At 37.9% G+C, this 21,289-nt stretch overlaps 1 protein-coding gene across 16 annotated transcripts in view; it reads right to left on the reverse strand.

Annotated features, from left to right (window-relative positions):
* Window positions 1-5,518: 5,518 nt before the first annotated feature.
* The window catches only part of PARP11 (poly(ADP-ribose) polymerase family member 11), a 33,036-nt gene continuing 17,265 nt past the window's right edge, over window positions 5,519-21,289 (reverse strand). For all 16 annotated transcript variants that reach the window (XM_042467038.1, XM_042467044.1, XM_042467031.1 and 13 more), the window contains 2 exons: window positions 20,293-20,444; window positions 5,519-7,782 (listed from right to left, as the gene is read on the reverse strand). In XM_042467038.1, coding sequence (XP_042322972.1) covers window positions 7,469-7,782; window positions 20,293-20,444 — 466 coding nt within the window. In that variant the 3' untranslated portion in view covers window positions 5,519-7,468. The remainder of the gene's footprint in view (window positions 7,783-20,292; window positions 20,445-21,289) is intronic.

The raw sequence follows: 21,289 nt of genomic DNA on the forward strand, positions 1-21,289 counted from the left end.
AAAGGCGCCGCAAAAAGAAGCTCCGAAATGGAGCTTCTTTTTTGCTCCGCGCGGGAGTCGCGCGGTTTGGCTGCTGCGGCTCCCGCGCGGAGCAAAGCGGCGGTCTGTACCCCGCCTTAGTTTCGTTCAGCCAGGTGTCCCCCATCTCATATCTGTACATTTCATTTTTCTGCCCTAAGTGCAATACTTTACATTTCTCCGTGTTGAATTTCATTTTGTTAGCTTTGGCCCAGCATTCTAGTCTGTTGAGGTCATTTTGAATCTTGATCCTGTCCTCTGGGGTATTAGCTACTCCTCCTAATTTGGAGTCATCTGAAAATTTGATAAGCATGCCCCCAATTCTGTCATCCATGTAATTGATAAAGATGTTGACTAGAACTGATCACAGGACAAAACCTTGTGACATCCCACTGGTAACTTCTCTCCAGGATGAAAAGAAGCCATTGTTAAGCACCCTTTGGCCTTGGCAGCCAACCAATCCATGTAACAGTTGCCTTGTCTAGTCCACATTTTACAAGCTTGTTGGCAAGAATGTCATGGGGAATCTTGTCAAAGGCTTTACTGAAATCAAGATATACTATATCCACAGCATTCCCTTCATTTATCCTGCTGGTAATTTTATTTAAAAAAAAAAAAAAGAGAGATCAGGTTTGTCTGGCACGACTTGTTTCTCTGAAATCCCATGTTGACTTTTCGTGATTATGGACTTGCCATCTTGAGTTTTCATCTTTCAGAATAAATTTATTGTATTTAATCCTGTTTTAAAGGGGGGGGGGTCAATTTATTTATTGAGAGTATGTATTATTCCAATATATTCTAGTCATGTAAGCTGCCTTGACTGCTGCAGCAGAAAGGAGGGGTATAAGAATAAAGTTTATTTTATTTTATTTTAAGATGTTCACAGACTCTCTACTTACATCTTCTAGATGTTCAGAGAGCTCCCTAATTTTCCAGATGGTGGCACCCTAGCTGACCATGCAGTGAAGGTAGCGGCTTGCACAACAGCTATTGCAAATGCCAGCTAAACACTGAGTCATCCCTGGCCAAGCCAAGTAACAGAGACTTGACCAGCCGGTTTCAGAGGGCTGCTGCTGCTGCTAGGGGCAAGCAAGCAGGCCCTCTCTTGTCCCAGTGGTCTGGCCTTTGGTATCCCAGTGCCCAGAATGACACACACACACCCCCCGAGAGTCAGCTCTCCCAGGAGCTACCCAGGAAGGATGGAGGGAGCTCTGAAATAAAAAACCTCCTGGAAAAATAGAGAAGTTTAAGATCAACTGTTGGAGTGGTGTCAGGGGAAGGGTGGAAAGGGATCAGGGCTAATCATCACTGGGAAGGCCTCTCACACCCCAAATGGTGGCCTCTGAGTAGGAAAAAAAAAACCGCTCTCGCAGCAAGTACTCAGTTTTGTGGGAATGACCATCTCGCCTCTCAGACACCTGACCCTGAATGGCTAGGCTGAGAGAACTCTTCAGCAACTAGAGTGACCCTCTTCCTAGTTGAGTCCCTGAAATCACTGTATAAGTTGCCTCTTGAGGCTTTGATGTTGAGGTCCCCAGCCAGGGCTGGGAAGAGAGCCTGATAGGAGCTCTTTAGCCACGCGGAGAGTGAATCTCTCCCCTGGCTGAGTCATTGAAAAAACTGCAGATGGTGTCTCTTGAGGCTCTGGTGTTGTGGTCCCAAGCCAGGGCGGGAGTGGATGAGTCGATGGGGATAGCCCCCCCCCAGTCAGGCCCAAGGTCTCTTCCCCCAACATAACCTCCCAAGATAGGAATAGTGGGGGGGGGGGAGGGGAAAAGCTCCAAAAGGCACATAGGCACACACAAAAAGGAAAGGGGAGGTCAAGGAATAGGCTCTCAGACCGCTTAGATGCAGAAGTTTGCTGGCTTGAAGAGATGCATCCTGCTAGGACCATAGGCAGGAACAAGATTGGGCCCAGGGAGACTAGCTCCTCTCTATATGGGGAGCTTTTTTTGCTTTTTGTTGTCCCTGCCTATAGGAGCAAATTGGGAGGAGCTAACCAAGAATACAGGATGTTACGACCCTGTCTGCTGGAAAACCTACAAAATCTTACAATTATAAAATAAACTCTCAAAACTTTTAAAAGCATCACATTTATATAATCCTATACAGTTCAAATCGGACCATAGTGACCACTGGCAACAACTGTAAAATTTGTATTAACAAAATCAATAAAAGAAAGCCATTTTTCATAGAAGGGTTCTTGGTTTGGTTGTTTTAAATTAAATGTATCTAATAGCTTCTCCATTAGCCATTGGTCCCAGACTCTTTTCCATCAGTTATCTAGGGATACAAGTCCTGTCTTCCAAGATTTGGCCACTTCAAGTCAAGCTGCCATCAAAAGAAATCAGTGTTCTGTGTCTTAAAAATTTATTGCCCTTAGTGTAAATTGAAAAGTAACAAAACAGCTGGGAAGAAGTTGATTTTTTGTTTTGTAATTAAAGCAATCTGATTGAGCATTTCATGCCAAAAGAAATTAATTTTGGTGCAGTCGATCCACATATGGTTATATGTCCCTGGAACTGGGCATCCTCTCCAACATAAAGGGGACTTGGACTTTATTATCCGTGATAGTCTCATGGGAGTGATGTACCATTTGTGGGCCAGCTTTAAAAAAATCTCTCTGGTCAGGGCTGATATTGATTTCAACAAAGGAAACGACCAGATAGCAGCCCATTCAGATTCAGATATTAATATATTCAATTCACTTTCCCAGCTTATTTTGTTACTACTAGTGCCTTGATATGTGTCAATCAAGGTATATTGGTATATACAAGAAACTGAATGCTTAGCATTTCCAGAAGGATCACTGCATAGCATTTTGAAGGGGGTCAAAGTTCTCAACATTCCCCCCTTCCGGAGTAATCTAGAGGAGAATGTTTTAATTTGATTGATTTGATACCATAAAATTAACAGTGGATCTAGAATTGATATCAAATCCTCAGTTGACCTGGGTTTACCATTTGTAAAAAGATTTTTAATTTGGTAAATTCTTCTTTCTTCCCAACCTTTATATTGCAAGATTTTATCTGGGTAGAAAAAGTTTGAATAAACAAGCTTCATTTATATACCGCTTCATACCGCCTAAGCAGTGTCTAAGCAGTTTACAACTGTAAGCTAATTGCCTCCAACAAACTGGGTACTCATTTTAGCAACCTCGGAAGGATGCAAGCCTGAGTCGAGCTTGAGCCCTTTAGCTGGTCTTGAACTCGCAATCTTGTGGTTTTGAGTGAGTGGCTGCAGTACAGGCATTTAACCACTGTGCCACCAGGGCTCCTGGTGGTATAAGAACAGACATATAGGTAAGAAGTCTGGAGAAACAATATATTTCCATTTAGGCCAAATCTCAGTGGCGGGATTGCTTAAATCTCTAATCTCCTTTCCTGAAGGTTTTTTAAAGAACATGCTATGCAATGTGTAAAAATCTGCATTAAGTTCCATAGTGCCCCAGGGGATGTTAGTACATTTTTCATTAAAGGAACTGCTTGGGATAATTGGAAAGCTGCAAAATAAAGCTGAAGATCCCCATTTTAGTGGGGAAGTGCCTAACAAATTGACGAAAACAGGGCAAGAATCACTTGGAATAGAAAAAAGAGATGGGGGACAAGGAACATTTTCACCAAGACAATTCTCCCTAGCATAGAAGGATGTAGATGTTTCCAGCCTCTTAACTTTGCAGTTATATCTAGTAACATTTCTGTAGTTTCGTAATATAAGCTGCTTAATATCTTTAGTCAAGTATTCACCTAGGTATATAAAGCCTGATGGATATAGTTGTAAATTTGTTAATTGTTGTAGTGAATTCTGCTCACTTTATAGAAGTGTTAAAACACAGAAGTTTTGATTTTGTATAATTGATTCGCAGGCCTGCAAAATAATCAAAGGAGTCCAGGATGACTTTTAATTCTAAAAAAGATCTATAAGGGTGTTCTAAAAAAAGTAAAATGTCATGTGCAAATAAGTTTAACTTGTGAATTTGTCCTCCAGTGTTTGGGCCATGAATGTTGAGAATACATCGGATAAGATTAGCCAAAGGTTCAATGGCTATGGCAAAAAGAAGTGGTGAAAGAGGGCAACCTTGTTTTGTCCCCCTCTGTCTAGGCTGGGATCTTTGGTCTTGGGATGATTCTAGAGGTATCCCAAGTCTGAGGGCATAAACCCTGACTAAGGACTTCATTAAACAATTTCACTAGATGGGGAGATAATTCATTTTCTCTTGAAAATCCATCTGGCCCTGGTGATTTCCCCACCTTTAAGGAGTGAATTGCCTGTTTAAGTTCTAGTTTCGAAATAGGTTTAATAAAGCTGCATGACAGTCTGACATTTTTTAATATGAATTTGTTTAAGTAAGATTTCCATATTGTCTGAGGAAATTGTTTCCTTAGTGTAGAGAGAAGAATAAAAAGTCTGAAATGACTTCAGGATATTGTTAGGTGAAGTTTGCCGCAACCCTTTAATACAGTTCCTCATGTTGTGGTGACCCAAACCCGTGAAATTATTTTCATTGCTACTTCATAACTGTAATTAAATAGCCGTTTTCCAATGGTCTTAGGAGACCCCCATTAAAGGGTCATTCGACCCCCAAAGGGGTCCCGACCCACAAGTTGGGAACTACTGCTCTACGATCTAGCTTTCTCTTTGCCATTCTGGCAAGTAATTTTGAGTTTTTATTATTATGTTCTTAGAAATGAGCTTTTGTATAATATATTATAGTCTGGATATTATGTAGGTCCAGTACTTCAATTTATGCCCTTTTCTTCAGAAGAGTGGTAAAACGCCTGCTCTTGAGAAAGCTTATGATGTTTTGTTAAGATTTCTATGTCCTGTAACAGTAGAGATCTACATTTATCCTTAATCTTTTTTTGCTTTGAGCCTTCCTGAATTAAGAGACCTCAAAGGATTGCCTTCAAGGTATCTCATAACAATGCTTGTGACATGGAATTAGGCTCATTTTCCTGGAAAAAATATTGATGGCATCTTTAATTATAACTTCAATTCTTTTATTTTGAAGGAGGGAGAAATTAAATCTCCAAATCATAGGGGTTTTTAAAGTGTCATGCAGTTTGATATCTAAAATTATGTCTGAATATAATACTGGTTCAATCTTGGCTGAGGCTACTTTTCCCAATATTTTTCCCATTAAGAGTTACTACTGTTCACAAGAGTTATGAACAGTAGAAAAATATGTATAGTCTTTAGTAGTCGGATGTAGAACTCTCCAGGGGTCTATTAAGGCTGTATCAGTTATCAATTTCATTAGTTTTGTATATTTATCTAATGCATATTTAGGAATGTTAGATCTAGGATAGCATTTAAATGTGAAGTGGAAGGCTTTCATGGTCGGCATCCATAGTTTTTTGTGGATTTTTCGGGCTATGTTGCCATGTTCTAGAAGAGTTTCTTCCTAACGTTTCCCCAGCATCTGTGGCTGGCATCTTCACAGATGCTGGCAAAACATCAGGAAGAAACTCTTCTAGAACATGGCCACATAGCCCGAAAAACCCACAAAAAACTATAGTATTTAAAGTTGCATTAGAATCTCCCCCTGGTAATATTTGCCACAGTGTTTAAAATTTGGAGGAAGGTTTCCATAAAATTATTTTGATTAGAGTTTGGTGCATAAAATGTTGCAATTGTATAAAAGTTACCTATTATAGTGCTCTTAAGAATTGGGGTCAAGAAATTGTAGTGGTTGAGGAATTGATAGATCTATCAAATAAAATGGCCACCCCATGTGCTTTTCCAGACTCTCCTACTACATATTTTGTAGAGAAATATGTGGTTTAGAACCCTTTCTGTGCATTTCTTGAAGCAGTATTACATGGGGCTGCAAATATTTAAGTTGTTTCAAGATCTTATGCCACTTGGGATCTGAACATAGGCTCCTAACATTAAATGAAATTAGGCAAAGAGTTTGCTGGGATTGTCAAACATTTATAGTTCCATAAAATGAATATGTAATCTTGTAGAAGATAGTTGACTCTTAGTAGATGGTGGCTCATATCGTTGAGGTTGTAGCATCTCCAGTACAAGGGGTTCTAGTGGTGCAATCAAGGTCCCCCCCCCAAGATTTTGTTCTGGCTCAACAGAGGTTCCTGAGTGGATCAGAGCAGTGTTGGCTGCAAAAGGAGGATCTCCAGCGAGTAAGGATTTCCACTCTTTTGATGGAGAATTGTCTATGTTCTGATTCTGCAGTTGTTTGGTTGACCCACACTGTTTGTCTGGAGAGTGGGAATCTTTATTGAGCAAAAGTAGATGATCATTTTCTGTACACGAGGAGACTTCCTGAGGACTTTGGGTGTTACAACCAATCATAAAGTTGTCTTGATTACTCTTCAATTTATTGTATTTGCCAACTGCAGGTATTTCCCTAATCTCATTAGATGGTAAAAAATTATTATCTACACTATTATTTAGGTAGGCAAGGTGTTTTTCTTGTCTGGCTGTTGTATCTAGTTCTCGATTCTTTAGAATATTAGTTGTTGTGCTGTGTTATCAGAGGATGACTTGAGAAGGTTTAAATCTGACCTGGAGGATTATGTGTTGTTTGTCGGACCAGCTGTCTCTGATCATCATTTTCTATCTTCTTTGTTATCCAGTTGGGAGTAAGTTTGTCCTTGGTATGCCTAGTAATTGCTTCCACAGTGTGCTTTGGTTATTTGAAGCAAAAAATCTGTGTCATAGCATCAGAAACCTTTGGTTTTCTACAAACCTTGTAAATTCCTCACTTAAGAAATCCACTTTGTTTTTAATTGTGGTCAACTGTTTGAAGATGGAGATAACTGTCTGGGCTGTCAATAAAGTTTGTCTTGTTAAGAGGTCAGATGTATTGTTGTTTTCTAAGTTTCTCAAACTTGTATTTATATCTGTAATTGAATTCCCACTTTGCAGAAGCTGTGGAGCTGCTGAGCAAAAAACAGCAGTCTGGTCAAATGGGGAGGCAGAAGAAAGACTTGTAGTATCAGTTGCAGGTTGATGACTTTCTGTTCGTAAATCACACTGTAGATCACACTGTACAAGCTCTTGTTCATTAAAGATGCTAGAAGATGTTAAATTACTTACAGGAGACGGCTGTCTGTTATGAAGCTATCAACTTTCATCTGTTTTTTCGGTTTAGATGTAGTTTGTGTAGCTGAGGGAGTATGCTGCATTTTCTTCCTTTTCTCCATAGTTTTCACTTGTTTCCAACAGTGATTTTGAAAACAAAATTATTCTGTTTCTTTGAAGTGAAACTCAGGGCTGCTTAATTCCCTCACAGGTCTCCCTGCAGCCTTCTTGACCTCTTGCCGATGCTCAGCCCATGGAAGTTTCTCTTCTCTTCCAATATGAATTGTTGGCATACATTTGCTCCTAAGTAAGGTTTATTTTCTTTAACAAAACCAATGTGCCCAATAAAATAAACAAACAAAAAACAGCACACATTATCATTCAACTGAGCTATCTACAAGTCTCAGCTGAACTGTATTAAATATTCTGGGTAGATCTGGTTGGCATCAAAGATGACAAAAATCTTTGGGTTCCAAGTATTGTCTACACAGCTATCATACAAATTTACAAAGCTCCCATCTTTTGAAGGTGGCCTCACATATTTGGAGTCCCCAATAATGTAGTCTCCAGTCAATACACGAGCAAGAAACATCACTTTATGCTTCATAAGAATGTGAAGTTGTAGATCAACGCCATGAATTTGAAATGTGCTACCATGTTTCAAGTCATCTTTGCAGAACCGGCTGGAGTATGAAGCATCCCTTGCAAAATAAGTCCCTAAAGAAAAAGATATGTGCTTGAGCATAGGTTAGGAAAATTAATCTGTTTACTGATGTCCTAGGCTGAAGTTCTACACTGTTAAGAACTATTTCCCAAAATGGCCATCTCATGTGAAGTACCCCTTCTCTCCTTACAAACATGCACTGGTGTTTACTAATATAGGAAACACATGAAAGGGTTATTCCTGATTTATATTGGTGGTTGCCATATGATTCAGAGCAGCTAAATACACATGGCACCACTACAAGTAATACAGATAAAAAGACAGGACAATAACCTCAATTCTGTGTTCTTAATACAGTTGGCTCTTCATATCCACAGACAGCAAATAATGTGGGACCTCGACCCCTGTTCTCCCCTATGGTGGTATGATGCGTGTGCAACTGCATTGGTGGAGCCATGTGCATGGACACCAACGGGGAGAACAGGGTAGGGCCATATGTGGATGATTGAATGGCAAGCCCACAATTGAGAAGGGCTGACTGCACATCTGATTCAAAACACAGAATTAGTTCCATAACCATCAGCTTATTAGATTTGTGCTATTTTGAATCCAGCAGCTGATAACACAAACAAGAAATCTTTGATTTTACTGTTCTCTCATACTTTCATGCTGTATCATTGAAAGAGACATCCTTATGCAGTGCTCCATCGATGGAAAGAGCATTATACAGCTGGAATGGCAGTGAAAAATGAAGCTGAGGATATGCACTGGAGAAGCTCTCATGTGTACTCAGAATTCTCAAAATGTGAGGTAGTAGTCCTTTTATTCAACAACCCAGAGAGGCTGGTGTGCTTATTTGGAGTAGAACTAAGCAACCACTCTATGTGAAATCTCTGCATACACTAAATATTTTGATCAGGTTAATTAACTTACTTCCTCTAACAAAAAAATAACTGTTGCATCGCCTCTAAATAGCTGAAGATATCTGTGTGATGTCCTATCTCTATCTAACTCAAAGAGCAGACTTCATGAATGAATCCAGAAAGCATTTTTTTAATTATTATTAGGTTTAGCACAGTATCAAGCTCATTGCCAGATCTGAGCTTACAGTGCAATTGTCTGTGAGTTTTTCAGGCTATGTGGCCACATTCTGGAAGAATTTATTCCTGATGTTTTACCTGCATCTGTGGATGGCATCTTTAGAGGTTGGTGGCATTGACTTTTGTGGAGTATATACTTCCTTGACACCAACCTCTGAAGATGCCAGCTGTGGGAGAAAGGCGGGATATAAATTTTGGAAATAATAATAATAATAATAATAATAATAATAATAATAATAATAATAATCCAATCCACCAAAGGAATAGGGTCATGTTTCAACTCCTGTCTGTAAACAACCTGAAAAGCAGACTATCCTATACTCTGATGCACAGCATTATTATAAGCAATTTTAGCAAAGGGCAGGAGACATGCCTAATTATCCTGCTGAAAATTTAGATAGCATCTCAGGTACTGCTCCAAAAGATGATTAAATCTCTACATCTGACCATCCATCTGTGGTGGTGGGATAAACTCAAATACTGCTTGACACCCAACAGTTTTAAACTACAGTATTCAAAATTGAAATGTGAACTGGACCCTTTGGTCTGTGATGGTCTTCCTGGTGGCCCCATGAATTCTATATATAAGATGGACAAACATCTTGGCTAACTGGGAGGCTGTTGGGATTCAATTTTGTTGTTGTTAGCTGCCTTCAAGCTGCCATCGACATATGATGACCCTGTGGATGGGACATCTCCAAGCCCTCCATCCTCCATTGCTCTGCATAGGTCATGTGGATTCAGGCCTGTGACCTCCCTGATTTGAGTCTAGCCACCTGAAATGTAACTTTCTTCTCTTTCTGCTGCCTTCTAATTTTCCTAGCATTATTGTTTTTTCCAGTAATTCATGCCTTCTCATGACATAGCCAAAGTACAAAAGCCTCAACTTAATCATCTTGGCTTCCAGGGAGAGTTCAGGCTTTATCTTTTCAATGACCCATTTGTTTGTCTTTTTGGGTGTCCACAGTATTCTAAGCACTCTTTTCCAGCACCACATCTCAAATGAGTTGATTTTCTTTTTATTCTTCAATGTCCATCTCTCACATCCATACATGGTGATATAGAGTACAATGGATTGGACTATTCAAACTTTAATGCTCAGTTGTATATTTTTACTCTTTAGGATCATATCTAGTTCTTTCATTCCTAGTCTTATTTCTTGACTGCAGTGGCCTTTTCGATAAATGTTTAATCCAAGGTATGGGAAATCTTTAACTATGTCGATTTCCTCACTGTGTAGGTTAAATTTAGTTAGATCCTTTGTGGTCATTATTTTTGTTTTCTTTATGTTCAACAACAAGCCTGCCTTTACACCTTTTTGCTTGATCTTCTTTAATGCTTGTTCCAAATCCATGATGTTTTCTGCTTGTAGTATAGTGCCATCCACATATCTTAGATTGTTGATGTTCCTTCCTTCTATCTTTACTCCTCCTTCTTCTGAGTCTAAACCAGCTCTTTGTATGATTTTTCTGCATACAAACTGAACAAGTAGAGTGATAATATGCAGCCTTGCCTGACCTCCTTGCCAACTGGGAACCATCCTATTTCTTCATATTCTGTTTTAACAGTTCCGTTTTGTCCTAAATACAGATTTCTTATCAGATGTATTGGGACTTCGATGTCTTTAAGACTGTTCCACAGCCTAAAAAACGCATGCTGGCTTTCTTTTGGATTTCTTTTATGTGCTCCATTAGCCATTGTATGTTTGCTATGTGGTCCCTGGTACATTGTCTTTCCTGAACCCAGCTTGCACAATGGGATTTTTCCAGCTATGATTGGAGCCTATGTTGTAGGATTTCAAGCATAACTTTGCTTGCATGGGAAATTAATGCTATAGTTCTGTAGATGCTTCAGTCTATTTTGTCTCTCTTTTTTTGTGGATGGGGATGAATTTTGAACGCTTCCAGTGTGCTGGTCACCATTTTGTTTTCCTTATTTGTTGGCACATTTTAGTTAATACTAGAGTTGAATTGTCTGTGCAGATTATATCAGTTCAGTTGGAATATTATCTATTCCTGGTGATTTATTCTTCCCAATTTCTCTTATTGAGGCTTCCACCTCATTTTCTAGAATTTGGGGTTTATCTTCATTCCATGGGTTGTTTATATTTTCATCTCCTTTATATGGGTCTTCTGTGTATTGCAACCAACATTTTTATTTCTTCTTGGTCTTGTAGTATGTACCTTTTCTTATCATAGAGCACCCCAGCCTTTTGTTTGAACTTCCCTTTGAATTCTCTTATCTTGTGGAAGAGATCTCTCATTCTTCCTTTTGATTACTGTCTTCTGTTTCTCTGCATTGATCTTTATAGCAGTCCTCTTTATCCTTGTGCACTAGTTATTGAACAGTTGCATTTTGTTCCTATCTCCCTTTTGTTTTGCTTTTCTTCTTTTGTTTACTGCTTGAAGCATTTCCTCTGCTATCTACTGTGCCTTCTCTTTCTTTTTGGTCACCAAAAATGTCTTCTTGCATTCTTCCTTAATTATGTCCTTGGCTTCTGACCATGGTTCTTCTGGTTCCTGATCAATTATGCTTAATACTACAAAATTCCATTAAGAATTCAGGTATAGGACATAAAATGTGCTTGTTTTGAAAACAGGTCCATCAACACCCAAACATTTTTTGTGACTTCCTGGAAGATCAACTCTAAAATCCATACTTATTTCAGCCCAGGGGTGAGAAGGTGTGGGCAGGGGATGTAACAGTCCATGGGGCTTTCCCTCTTCCCCTTGGCTATGGCACATACTGGACAGCTTTTTACGATATTCCTTTACATTCTGCCTTAACTGGAGCCAACAAAACTGGCTCGTAATTAAATGTAACATTTTTACATAACTAAAATGTCCTGCTGTCTAGGCATTGCGGCACTGGTTAAGAATTTGGCCTCTTATTGACTTAGGCTTATAAATTCTGTCCCCTTTGTAAGGGATGCCAATCCCGTATGACTATTTCCTCCTTGTGGTCTTTAAGCCAAACATCTCCTTTTGCTCTTCATTCATGCTTTTCTGCCAGCTTGGCTCCAAGGGGACTTTCAGAGCCTGAGCTTTTAACTGGCTTCATGTAATTGCTGTCAATCCCCGTTGCAGTGGCATGAATAATGAGTCCACCATTTATTTTCTCTGACTGTGGTTCTGTAGTAATCTAGATCGCTAAGAAATTTTCCCCTCTGGCAGCCATTACTGTAGAAAGTTAATTTAAAAAAATAGATTTAACAATGGAATTTAAATTGAGGGCCTTTAGCAATGACTTGGTGGTGACTCTGGCAAACACATTGGAAAATATTAACCAATTATTAAAGACACTAATGTAATAGGGGATGTATCAAGATTTCAGTTAAAGAAAAAACTGACTATGAATTTGTCTGAAAAAGAAAAACAAGAATTGATTTCCAAGACAAATTTTCAGATACAGAAAAAAAGTGAGATATGGAGGAATAATTCGGTCAAACCAAAAATGCAGAACTGTTCAAAAATAATTATATGGTGATTTGGCAAGAAATTAAAAAAAATATTTGAAAAGATAGGAGAAATTAAGATTATCCTGGATGGGTAAAATTTCAGCAATTAAGATGAATTTGTTACCCAAGATTCTTTTCTTATACTAGAACTTACCAATTACAACAATCTCCAAGGAGGGCCAGCTGGAGGATGCCATGGCAACCGAGGCTAGGACTTAAAAGTCTCAGGGCTTGCCTCTGGAACATCTCTCCTCCAGCCGTGAGAGCGAAGAGGGACCCAGCGCTCTCCTCCCGCATCCTGCTCAATCTCCAACGAGGGCCAGCTAGAGGATGCTCAAGGAACTCGGCCCCCCTTAGAGTTTGTTTTAATTATTTAATTTATCTCAATCTACAAGGAATGTTTATTGTTAGTTTTTCTTTTTATTTGTTTTGCTTTGTTAATTGTTATGCATTTTGCTTTGTTAATTTTTTACTGATGATCTGCTATGTATTTTTGTTTTTGATATTTACTGCTATTGTTAATTGTTATCTTATTTTATTGTTAATGTTTAATATATTGCTATGTTACATTTTTTTAAATTTCATGCTTATTGTTATTGCTTTATATTATCCACTCTGTTGTAAGCGGCCCGGATTCCCAGTGATTGGGTGGCATATAAATATTATTATTATTATTATTATTATATCCCTTTTATAAAATGGCAGAAGCACATCTCAAATTTTACATGGATGCGGGGGAGGAAGAGGGTCAAAATGAAATTAATGCAGGATGAAAGGCGGTATGGCCCTTTCAAATTTGAAGTTATATTATTATGCATGTTCTTTACATTTTAAATTTGATAAAGCTCAATAATAAAAGAACTCTACAATGGGAAGGTGCTGATATTGGATATGGATAGCATGAATATTTGTTTTATGATAAATTAAAACCAAACAAAGATTTCAATGATAATTATATGAGAAGATCCCTATTAAAAATATGGATGAAAGAAAAAGTAAAATGGTGTAAATGCATTCAATTAATGAAGTCTTGTTTAAAAGGGAAGAGATTCACACAAAGATAAATGGGTTACATATGAGGACTTAACTAAAGTAGAACATAGAATCATAGAATCGTAGAGTTGGAAGAGACCACTAGGGCCATCCAGTCCAACCCCCTGCCATGCAGGAAATCCAAATCAAAGCATCCCTGACAGATGGCCATCCAGCCTCTGTTTAAAGACCTCCAAGGAAGGAGACTCTATCACCTTCCGAGGAAGTGCATTCCACTGTCGAACAGCCCTTACTGTCAGGAAGTTCCTCCTAATGTTCAAGTGGAATCTCTTTTCCTGTAGCTTGCATCCATTGTTCCGGGTCCTGTTCTCTGGAGCAGCAGAAAACAAGCTTGCTCCCTCTTCAATATGACATCCTTTCAAATATTTAAACAGGGCTATCATATCGCCTCTTAACCTTCTTTTCTCCAGGCTAAACATCCCCAGCTCCCTAAGTCGTTCCTCATAGGGCATGGTTTCCAGACCCTTCACCATTTTTGTCGCCCTCCTTTGGACACGCTCGTTTCTCAATGTCCTTTCTGAATTGTGGTGCCCAGAACTGGACACAATACAGTGGTACCTCGGGATACGAAATACCCAGGTTACGAAATTTTCGGGATACGAAAAAATCCCATAGGGAATTATTGTTTCGGGTTACGAATGTTTTTTCGGGTTACGAAAAAACTTTTGGTGCTTTTTTCGGCTTTTTCGCACGGAATCGCGGCTTTTCCCCATTAGCGCCTATGGCAATTCGGCTTACGAAGGCTTTTCGGGTTACGAACGGTGCCACGGAACGAATTAATTTCGTAACCCGAGGCACCACTGTATTCTAGGTGGGGCCTGTCCAGAGCAGAATACAGTGACACTATTACTTCCCTTGATCTAGACACTATACTTCTATTAATGCAGCCTAAAATAGCATTGGCCTTTTTAGCTGCCGCATCACACTGTTCACTCATGTTCAACTTGTGGTCTACTTGGACTCCTAGATCCCTTTCACACGTAGTTTCATTCAGCCAGGTGTCACCCATCCTATATCTGTGCATTTTATTTTTCCGCCCTAAGTGCAATACCTTACATTTCTCCGTGTTGAATTTCATTTTGTTAGCTTTGGCCCAGCTTTCTAGTCTATTCAGGTCATTTTGAATCTTGATCCTGTCCTCTGGGGTATTAGCTATTCCCCCTAATTTGGTGTCATCTGCAAATTTGATAAGTATGCTCCCAATTCTGTCATCCAGGTCATTGATAAAGATGTTGAATAGCACCGGGCCCAGGACAGAGCCCTGTGGGACCCCACTGGTCACTTTTCTCCAGGATGAAAAGGAGCCATTGTTGAGCACCCTTTGGGTTCGGCCGGTCAACCAATTACAGATCCATTTAACAGTTCCTTTGTCTAGCCCACATTTTACAAGCTTGTTTGCAAGAATGTCATGGGGAACCTTGTCAAAGGCCTTAGTGAAATCAAGATATACTATATCCACAGCATTCCCTTCATCTACCAAGCTGGTAATTTTATCAAAGAAAGAGATTAGGTTTGTCTGGCATGACTTGTTTCTCTGAAACCCATGTTGACTTTTTGTGATTATGGCATTGCCTTCTAGATGTTCACAGACTCTCTGTTTAATGATCTGCTCCAGAATCTTTCCTAGTACTGATGTCAGACTAACTGGACGATAATTGTTGGGATCCTCTTTTTTCCCCTTTTTGAAGATGGGGACAACGTTTGCCCTCCGCCAGTCTGCTGGGATCTCTCCTGTTTTCCAGGAGTTTTCAAAGATTATTGCCAATGGCTCCGATATTACATTTGCCAGTTTTTTTAATACCCTTGGATGGAGTTCATCTGGTCCCGGAGACTTAAATTCATTTAGATTAATAAGGTGTTCCTCTACTATCTCTTTACTTATTCTGTGCTGAAATTCCCCTATTCTGTCCTCTGCTCCATTATCCTCAGGTTGAGCACCCTTTGCCTTTTCTGAGAAGACTGAGGCAAAGAAGGTGTTGAGTAATTCTGCCTTTTCTCTGTCTTCTGTTAGCATTTTGCCATCTTCTGCACACAGTGGCCCTACCGTTTCCTTCTTCTTCCTTTTGCTGCGGACATATCCAAAAAAGCCCTTTTTATTGTTCTTAACCTCTCTAGCAAGCCTGAGTTCATTCTGCGCTTTAGCTTTTCTGACTTTACCCCTACACATGCCTGCTATTTCTTTGAATTCCTTTTTTGTGATTTCCCCCTTTTTCCATTTCTTATACATCTTCCGTTTCAAACTCAGCTCGGTTGAAAGTTCCTTAGTCATCCATCCTTGTTTCTTGAGACACCTCCCGTTTTTCTTTCTCACTGGAACGGTTTGAAATTGTGCCTTCAGTATCTCTCTTTTGAGAAAGTCCCATCCGTCCTGAACTCCTTTATCTTTTAGTATTTCTGACCATGGAATCGCCCTCAATACTTCTCTAAGTTTACTGAAATCCGCTCTCCTAAAGTCTAGGATGCATGTCTGACTCTGCCTGGCTTCTCCTTTCCACTGTATTACAAACTCCAAGAGAACATGGTCACTTCCACCTAAGGATCCCACCAGTTGCACCCCATTAACCAAGTCATCCTTGTTGGTTAGCTGACCCCCTTGTTGCCTCTTCCACCTTTTGGACCATGAAATTGTCTTCCAAGCAAGTGAGGAATTTGTTAGACCTTGAGGATTTTGCTGAGTTTGACTTCCAGCAAATATCAGGATAGTTGAAGTCGCCCATCACTACTACATCTCTCTTTTCTGAACAAAATCAGAGGAGACTGAAAATTGAAGAAGAATTATTGATAGAAGGTTATAAGTATAACTGGTTTGTATATCCTCAGATAAGAGAAAGATATGACATGAAACTGTTGAGTATTGGAAAAATATTGAGAAAATAATAGAAACTAAAGGCAACCATTAGATTTTGAAATTTTATAAATAGTTACTGAAATTCAAAATGGAAGATGAATTAATGTATGATCCAATGGGCCAAAGATTTGGGATAGAAAATTCAGTTAGAACAATGGGGAAATAATTGATCTAAAAAATTAAAATATAGTTTAAATTATGATTTAAAAGAAAATTTGTACAAGATGTAATAAGATGGTTTGTTGTTAACTGCCCTCGAGTCAATCGCAACCCATAGTGACCCTGCTGATGAGACATCTCCAAGACCCTCTATCCTCCACTGCTCTGCTCAACTCCTGCAAACCCATACTCGTGATCTCTTTAACAGAGTCCATCCATTTTGCATGCAGCCTTCCTCTCTTTCTACTTCCCTCTACCTTTCCTAGCATCACTGTTTTTTCCAATGATTCATGCCTTCTCATGATGTGTCCAAAGTACAACAATCTGAGTTTTGTCATTTTGGCTTCTAGGGAGATTTCTGGCTTGATCTGCTCCAGGACTCATTTCTGGCTGTCCATGGAATCCTTAGCACTCATCTCCAGCACCACAGCTCAAATGAATTGATTTTCCTCCTATCCTCTTCCAGCTCTGACCTCCATACATGGCAAAAGGAACACAATGGCCTGCACGATTCTATCTTTTGTGCTCAGTTGTATATCCTTGCATTTTAGGATCTTCTCTTGTTCTTTCACAGCTGTCCTTCCCAGTCTTAATATTCTTCTGATTTCCTAGCTGCAATCCCCATTTCTATCATTATTTGATCCCAGGAATGAGAATTCTTTTATTATTTCTTTTTCTTCGTTGTCTAATTCAAATTTGTGTAGGTTCTCTTTGGTCATTATTTTTGTGTTCTTTATGTTCAACAGTAGTTGTTCAAGGTCTTTAACTCCATATAAATTGGCTAAAATGAATAAAAATGTAAAAAAATCTATCTTGGAAATATGATGTAGAAATAGGTACCTTTTATCATAGATGGTGGCCATGCAAAAGAGCTAAGGAATTTTGGAACATGATACATAATCAAGTTAAAAATGCTGATCCAAAAATATATTTGTTGAATATGGTTATTAATGAAAATGTAGAACAAAAACATGAGAAACTTTTGTTTTATATAATGACAGCTTCTAGAATACTCTAGGCTTCTAAATGGAAAAAGAAGGAAAAACCTAAATTGATGAATTTGCAAAAAAAAAAGAAAACTCTTGACATTTTTAAGAAAGACTGGGAAACATTCGTTAGTCATTTAAAAAAGGAATAGGGTTCAAATTTGGTTATTGGTTTGGAATAAAATGGAAAAAATATGTACATATATAAAGATTGACAGATGACTTAGTTAAGAATATAGAATTGTTTGAAATAAAGGAAACACAAGAAGAGCAATAAATACATAACTTATTTTTTAAAAAAAACAAACAAAAAGAATTAATTAAAAAGGACAAAGCAACAGAAACCTAAAAGAGACTAAGAAGGAAAATGTGTGTAATTGTTATGAAATGTGTTTGATATTTTGTAATGTTTGTTTTTTCTAATAATCTTTATAAACATTACAAAAACAGATTGATCATGAAACATTTTAAAATCATTTAGAATTTTTCTTCCACCTTTCACTTATATACATACATGTACATATGCTTTCATTTCAATTACATTATCTAACATATATACCTTAGATATTTGAAACAAACATAAATTTGGATTTCTGTCTTCTTCCCATAACAAATAAAAAACCAACATAATTGTACCAATGACTTCCAATGTAAAGTTTTAACCGTAGAGGTTCTAACTTGTATTTCTTTTCCACACTTCAATTATTTGTATCTACCGTTCCTTCCTTTTGTCATATTACTTACTAAATAACTAGATACTACCAAAATATAGTATTCAACCTGTGATTCCCAATTCACAGTTATCTTTCCTCTTCATTTCTTTCTCATTTGCCCCTTATCTACCTTAGGCTCCCCGGTAAATATTATATCAATATAATATATCAATAAGTCACAAATGTATGTCTTTATCATACAATGTAACATGTATTTACTTATTCTTAACTCCTGTCTTATACACAGATTTTTTATACACAAATTCAAGGATCCATGGTTTGAAAATGTTCAAAAAAAGTATAAATTTCAAATATTAAACTTGATTTTCCATTTTCTAATAAGGGACACCATTTTGCTATGTCATTATATTTAATGGGACTTAAGCATCCGCAGATATTGTTATCCACAGGAGATCTTGGAACCAAACCCCAGGGCACAACAAGGGTCCACTTTACAAATATAAATTTAAATTTGCAATTTTGTTATGTATTATAATAGACTATAATCCTTTATATATAGTTAAGCTATGTCTAGGGTGGTAGATCATGTTCCGTTGTAGTCACCTACATACGCTATCTGATTTATTCCCCTACCACCCTCCACAACCCCCATTCTGTCTCCCATTTGACCATATTTTTATGATTAATTATATATGTAAGTCTGTCTAGTTTTTTCATGTCGTCTAATTTCTCTATTCATTCTTCTATTGTAGGAGTTTCGTTAGCTTCCATCTTCTCGCAATTATGAGTTTTGCGGCGGTAACCAGATATAATATTACTCTTCAATACTTCTTTTCATCTTCCCACTTTAAGATCAATGTTATGTTTAACAGATATAGGTCTGGAGAGAATGCATATTTTATCTTTAATGTCTTTTGAATTATCATATGCACCTTAGACCAAAATTTTTTAAATCTAGGGCACTTCTACCACATGTGAACTAGAGATCCAATTTCTTTCTGACATTTCCAGCACTTCTTGCTGCCTGATTTAAATATTTTTTTAAAATTTGACCAGGATATAATACCACCTGGATTATGATCTGAGATGGTTCTTGGAAATATGTTCATTTTGATAATGTCCTTAACTATTGATTTGGAAATCAAACACATATCTATCATAGATAGTGATTTATGACTTTCTGAAACAACTGTATAATCTTATGCCTCTCCATATTTATACTACCATTCGCCAATTAGTGATAGGTCTTTCTTTAATTGACCATTAATTAATTTTAGTAATTTCCCCTGATTTCCCCCCCCCCCGAGGTCTTGTCTATGTCCAGTGAAATCATTTCATTCCAATCCCCTAATAAAATCATTTTATAATAACTATATTTTGAAATCTTGATCATTAATTTTTGATAGAAAAATGTCTCTTTTCTAGCAAAACATACACATTGACGATCAGATATTTATTACTTTGTGTTATTACTTCCAGACCTATAATGTGGTCATTCATATTATTGAATAGTTCCTCTACTAAATATGGTGGGTTCACATATATAACCACTCCTTTCTTTCTTTTTTCTACTGCCAATATGGCCTTATTCCCACTACATTTTAAACCAGTTTGCAAATTGGTTTGAAATGGCTTAAATGATTCTTGTTCACACTTTAACTGAATCACTGAAGCGATTCAGAGAGGGAAGCCATGTGCTAGACCCATTTAACTTTTTGATGCTGATTTTTTCCACATTATTTTGGCTAAATTGATTCCACGCAAGTGTGAACAAGATGTAGATCGGAATCAATTTGAATAATCGAATTCATGAATCGATTCAGTGTCAGTGTGAATGAGGTGTGGATTAGAATCAATTAGAAACTTCTGGACAGTCACAGTTTTCCATCACTGATGCAGACACCATCTAATGTAATCTCCAGATCTGCTTGTTTCCTGGAACGCAGGGTGTTACTATGATGACCCATGTCCTTATTTATTACCCTGTGTACACCAGACTAACATGAATTCTAGTCTCAGTTAGCTTTGCCTGTTTTTTAAAGGATTAGGGTGTACTGGGGATTGACAGTGGTTCTCATTTCTAGGATGAACAGTTTTCAATGACAGTGCAAAGAATCAATGCATTTGCTTCTCACGCATGACAGAAAAAAACATCTTTTTAAAATGAATGAGGGACACTTCTTAATGAAAGCAAGAGTTGATTCAGAGTAAAGGATTTCACTGGGATAATACAGCCAAAACATTGTATGTACACCATACTAAGGAGTAACACATTAAGCTCCTTGCCTTTTCCATATACAGCAGCATGAATACCATTGATTCTCCAGTCAAAGTTATGAACGCAAATAGCTTCCACAAATTCAGTGCTTGTGCCATGAAACAACATGTGTTCATTAATAAAGGGTACGCCTCTTTTCTTCTTTAACTGAGTCTTTTTTCTGTTAAAAAGACAAGATTACAAAGTGTTCATAATTAGGCATGTGAAGATTATTCATTGCTGTTTGTTAAATATATGAGATTTCTCTCTCTTGATCCCTTATATTTCTCTTTACAAGCCAAGAAATATGCCAGCTTCCCAATGAATTTTCAGATATGGTCATTTGCAAATGAAACAATGGGGCAATAATTCAATTTAAAATTTGATTTTTATTGTTTATATTTTACTTAAGCAGTGTTTCTCAACAGGCAGCAGCCATTCAGACAGGCTATTGGACTTAACCCCTGTTACTATACCATCCACAGTCAGCACACAGAACAAAGTGTATATTCAGCTGTTGTACCTCCACAGACATCATGTAGTACAAATGAAGCAGTAAAATCTTGAAATACCAGAATTAACTGTAGCAATTTAGACAGGAAGCAGATTGCATTTGTGAATGCTGACAGAGGACTGGGCTAGATCAAATAATACAGTTTTCTGTTCACACAGAATTTTTAGAATAATTACACATAGAGAATTTCATAATTTCTCATCCATTTGCTGTCTGAAATATCACTATTTCTACTACCCATTCTTTTCTTTTTGTCCCCTTAGGCATTTGAGTAGAACAGAACCCTATACTGGTTGAGTATCCCTTAGCTGAAATGCTTGGGACCAGAAGTATTATGAAGTTGGGATTTTTTATTTTTTGACTTTGGAAAAAAAATAGCAACATAGTGCATACCTGTACTGTATTCGTGAGGCTGGAGAAAAATGTAGCTGGAGAGAGACACAACGATCTGTGAAATAGTGGGAATCCAAGTGTAGTGACTGACACAAAGCCATGCCTCCTACCATTTCACA

The sequence above is a fragment of the Sceloporus undulatus genome, chromosome 5 (genome assembly GCF_019175285.1).
Source record: "Sceloporus undulatus isolate JIND9_A2432 ecotype Alabama chromosome 5, SceUnd_v1.1, whole genome shotgun sequence".
Taxonomy (NCBI): domain Eukaryota; kingdom Metazoa; phylum Chordata; class Lepidosauria; order Squamata; family Phrynosomatidae; genus Sceloporus; species Sceloporus undulatus.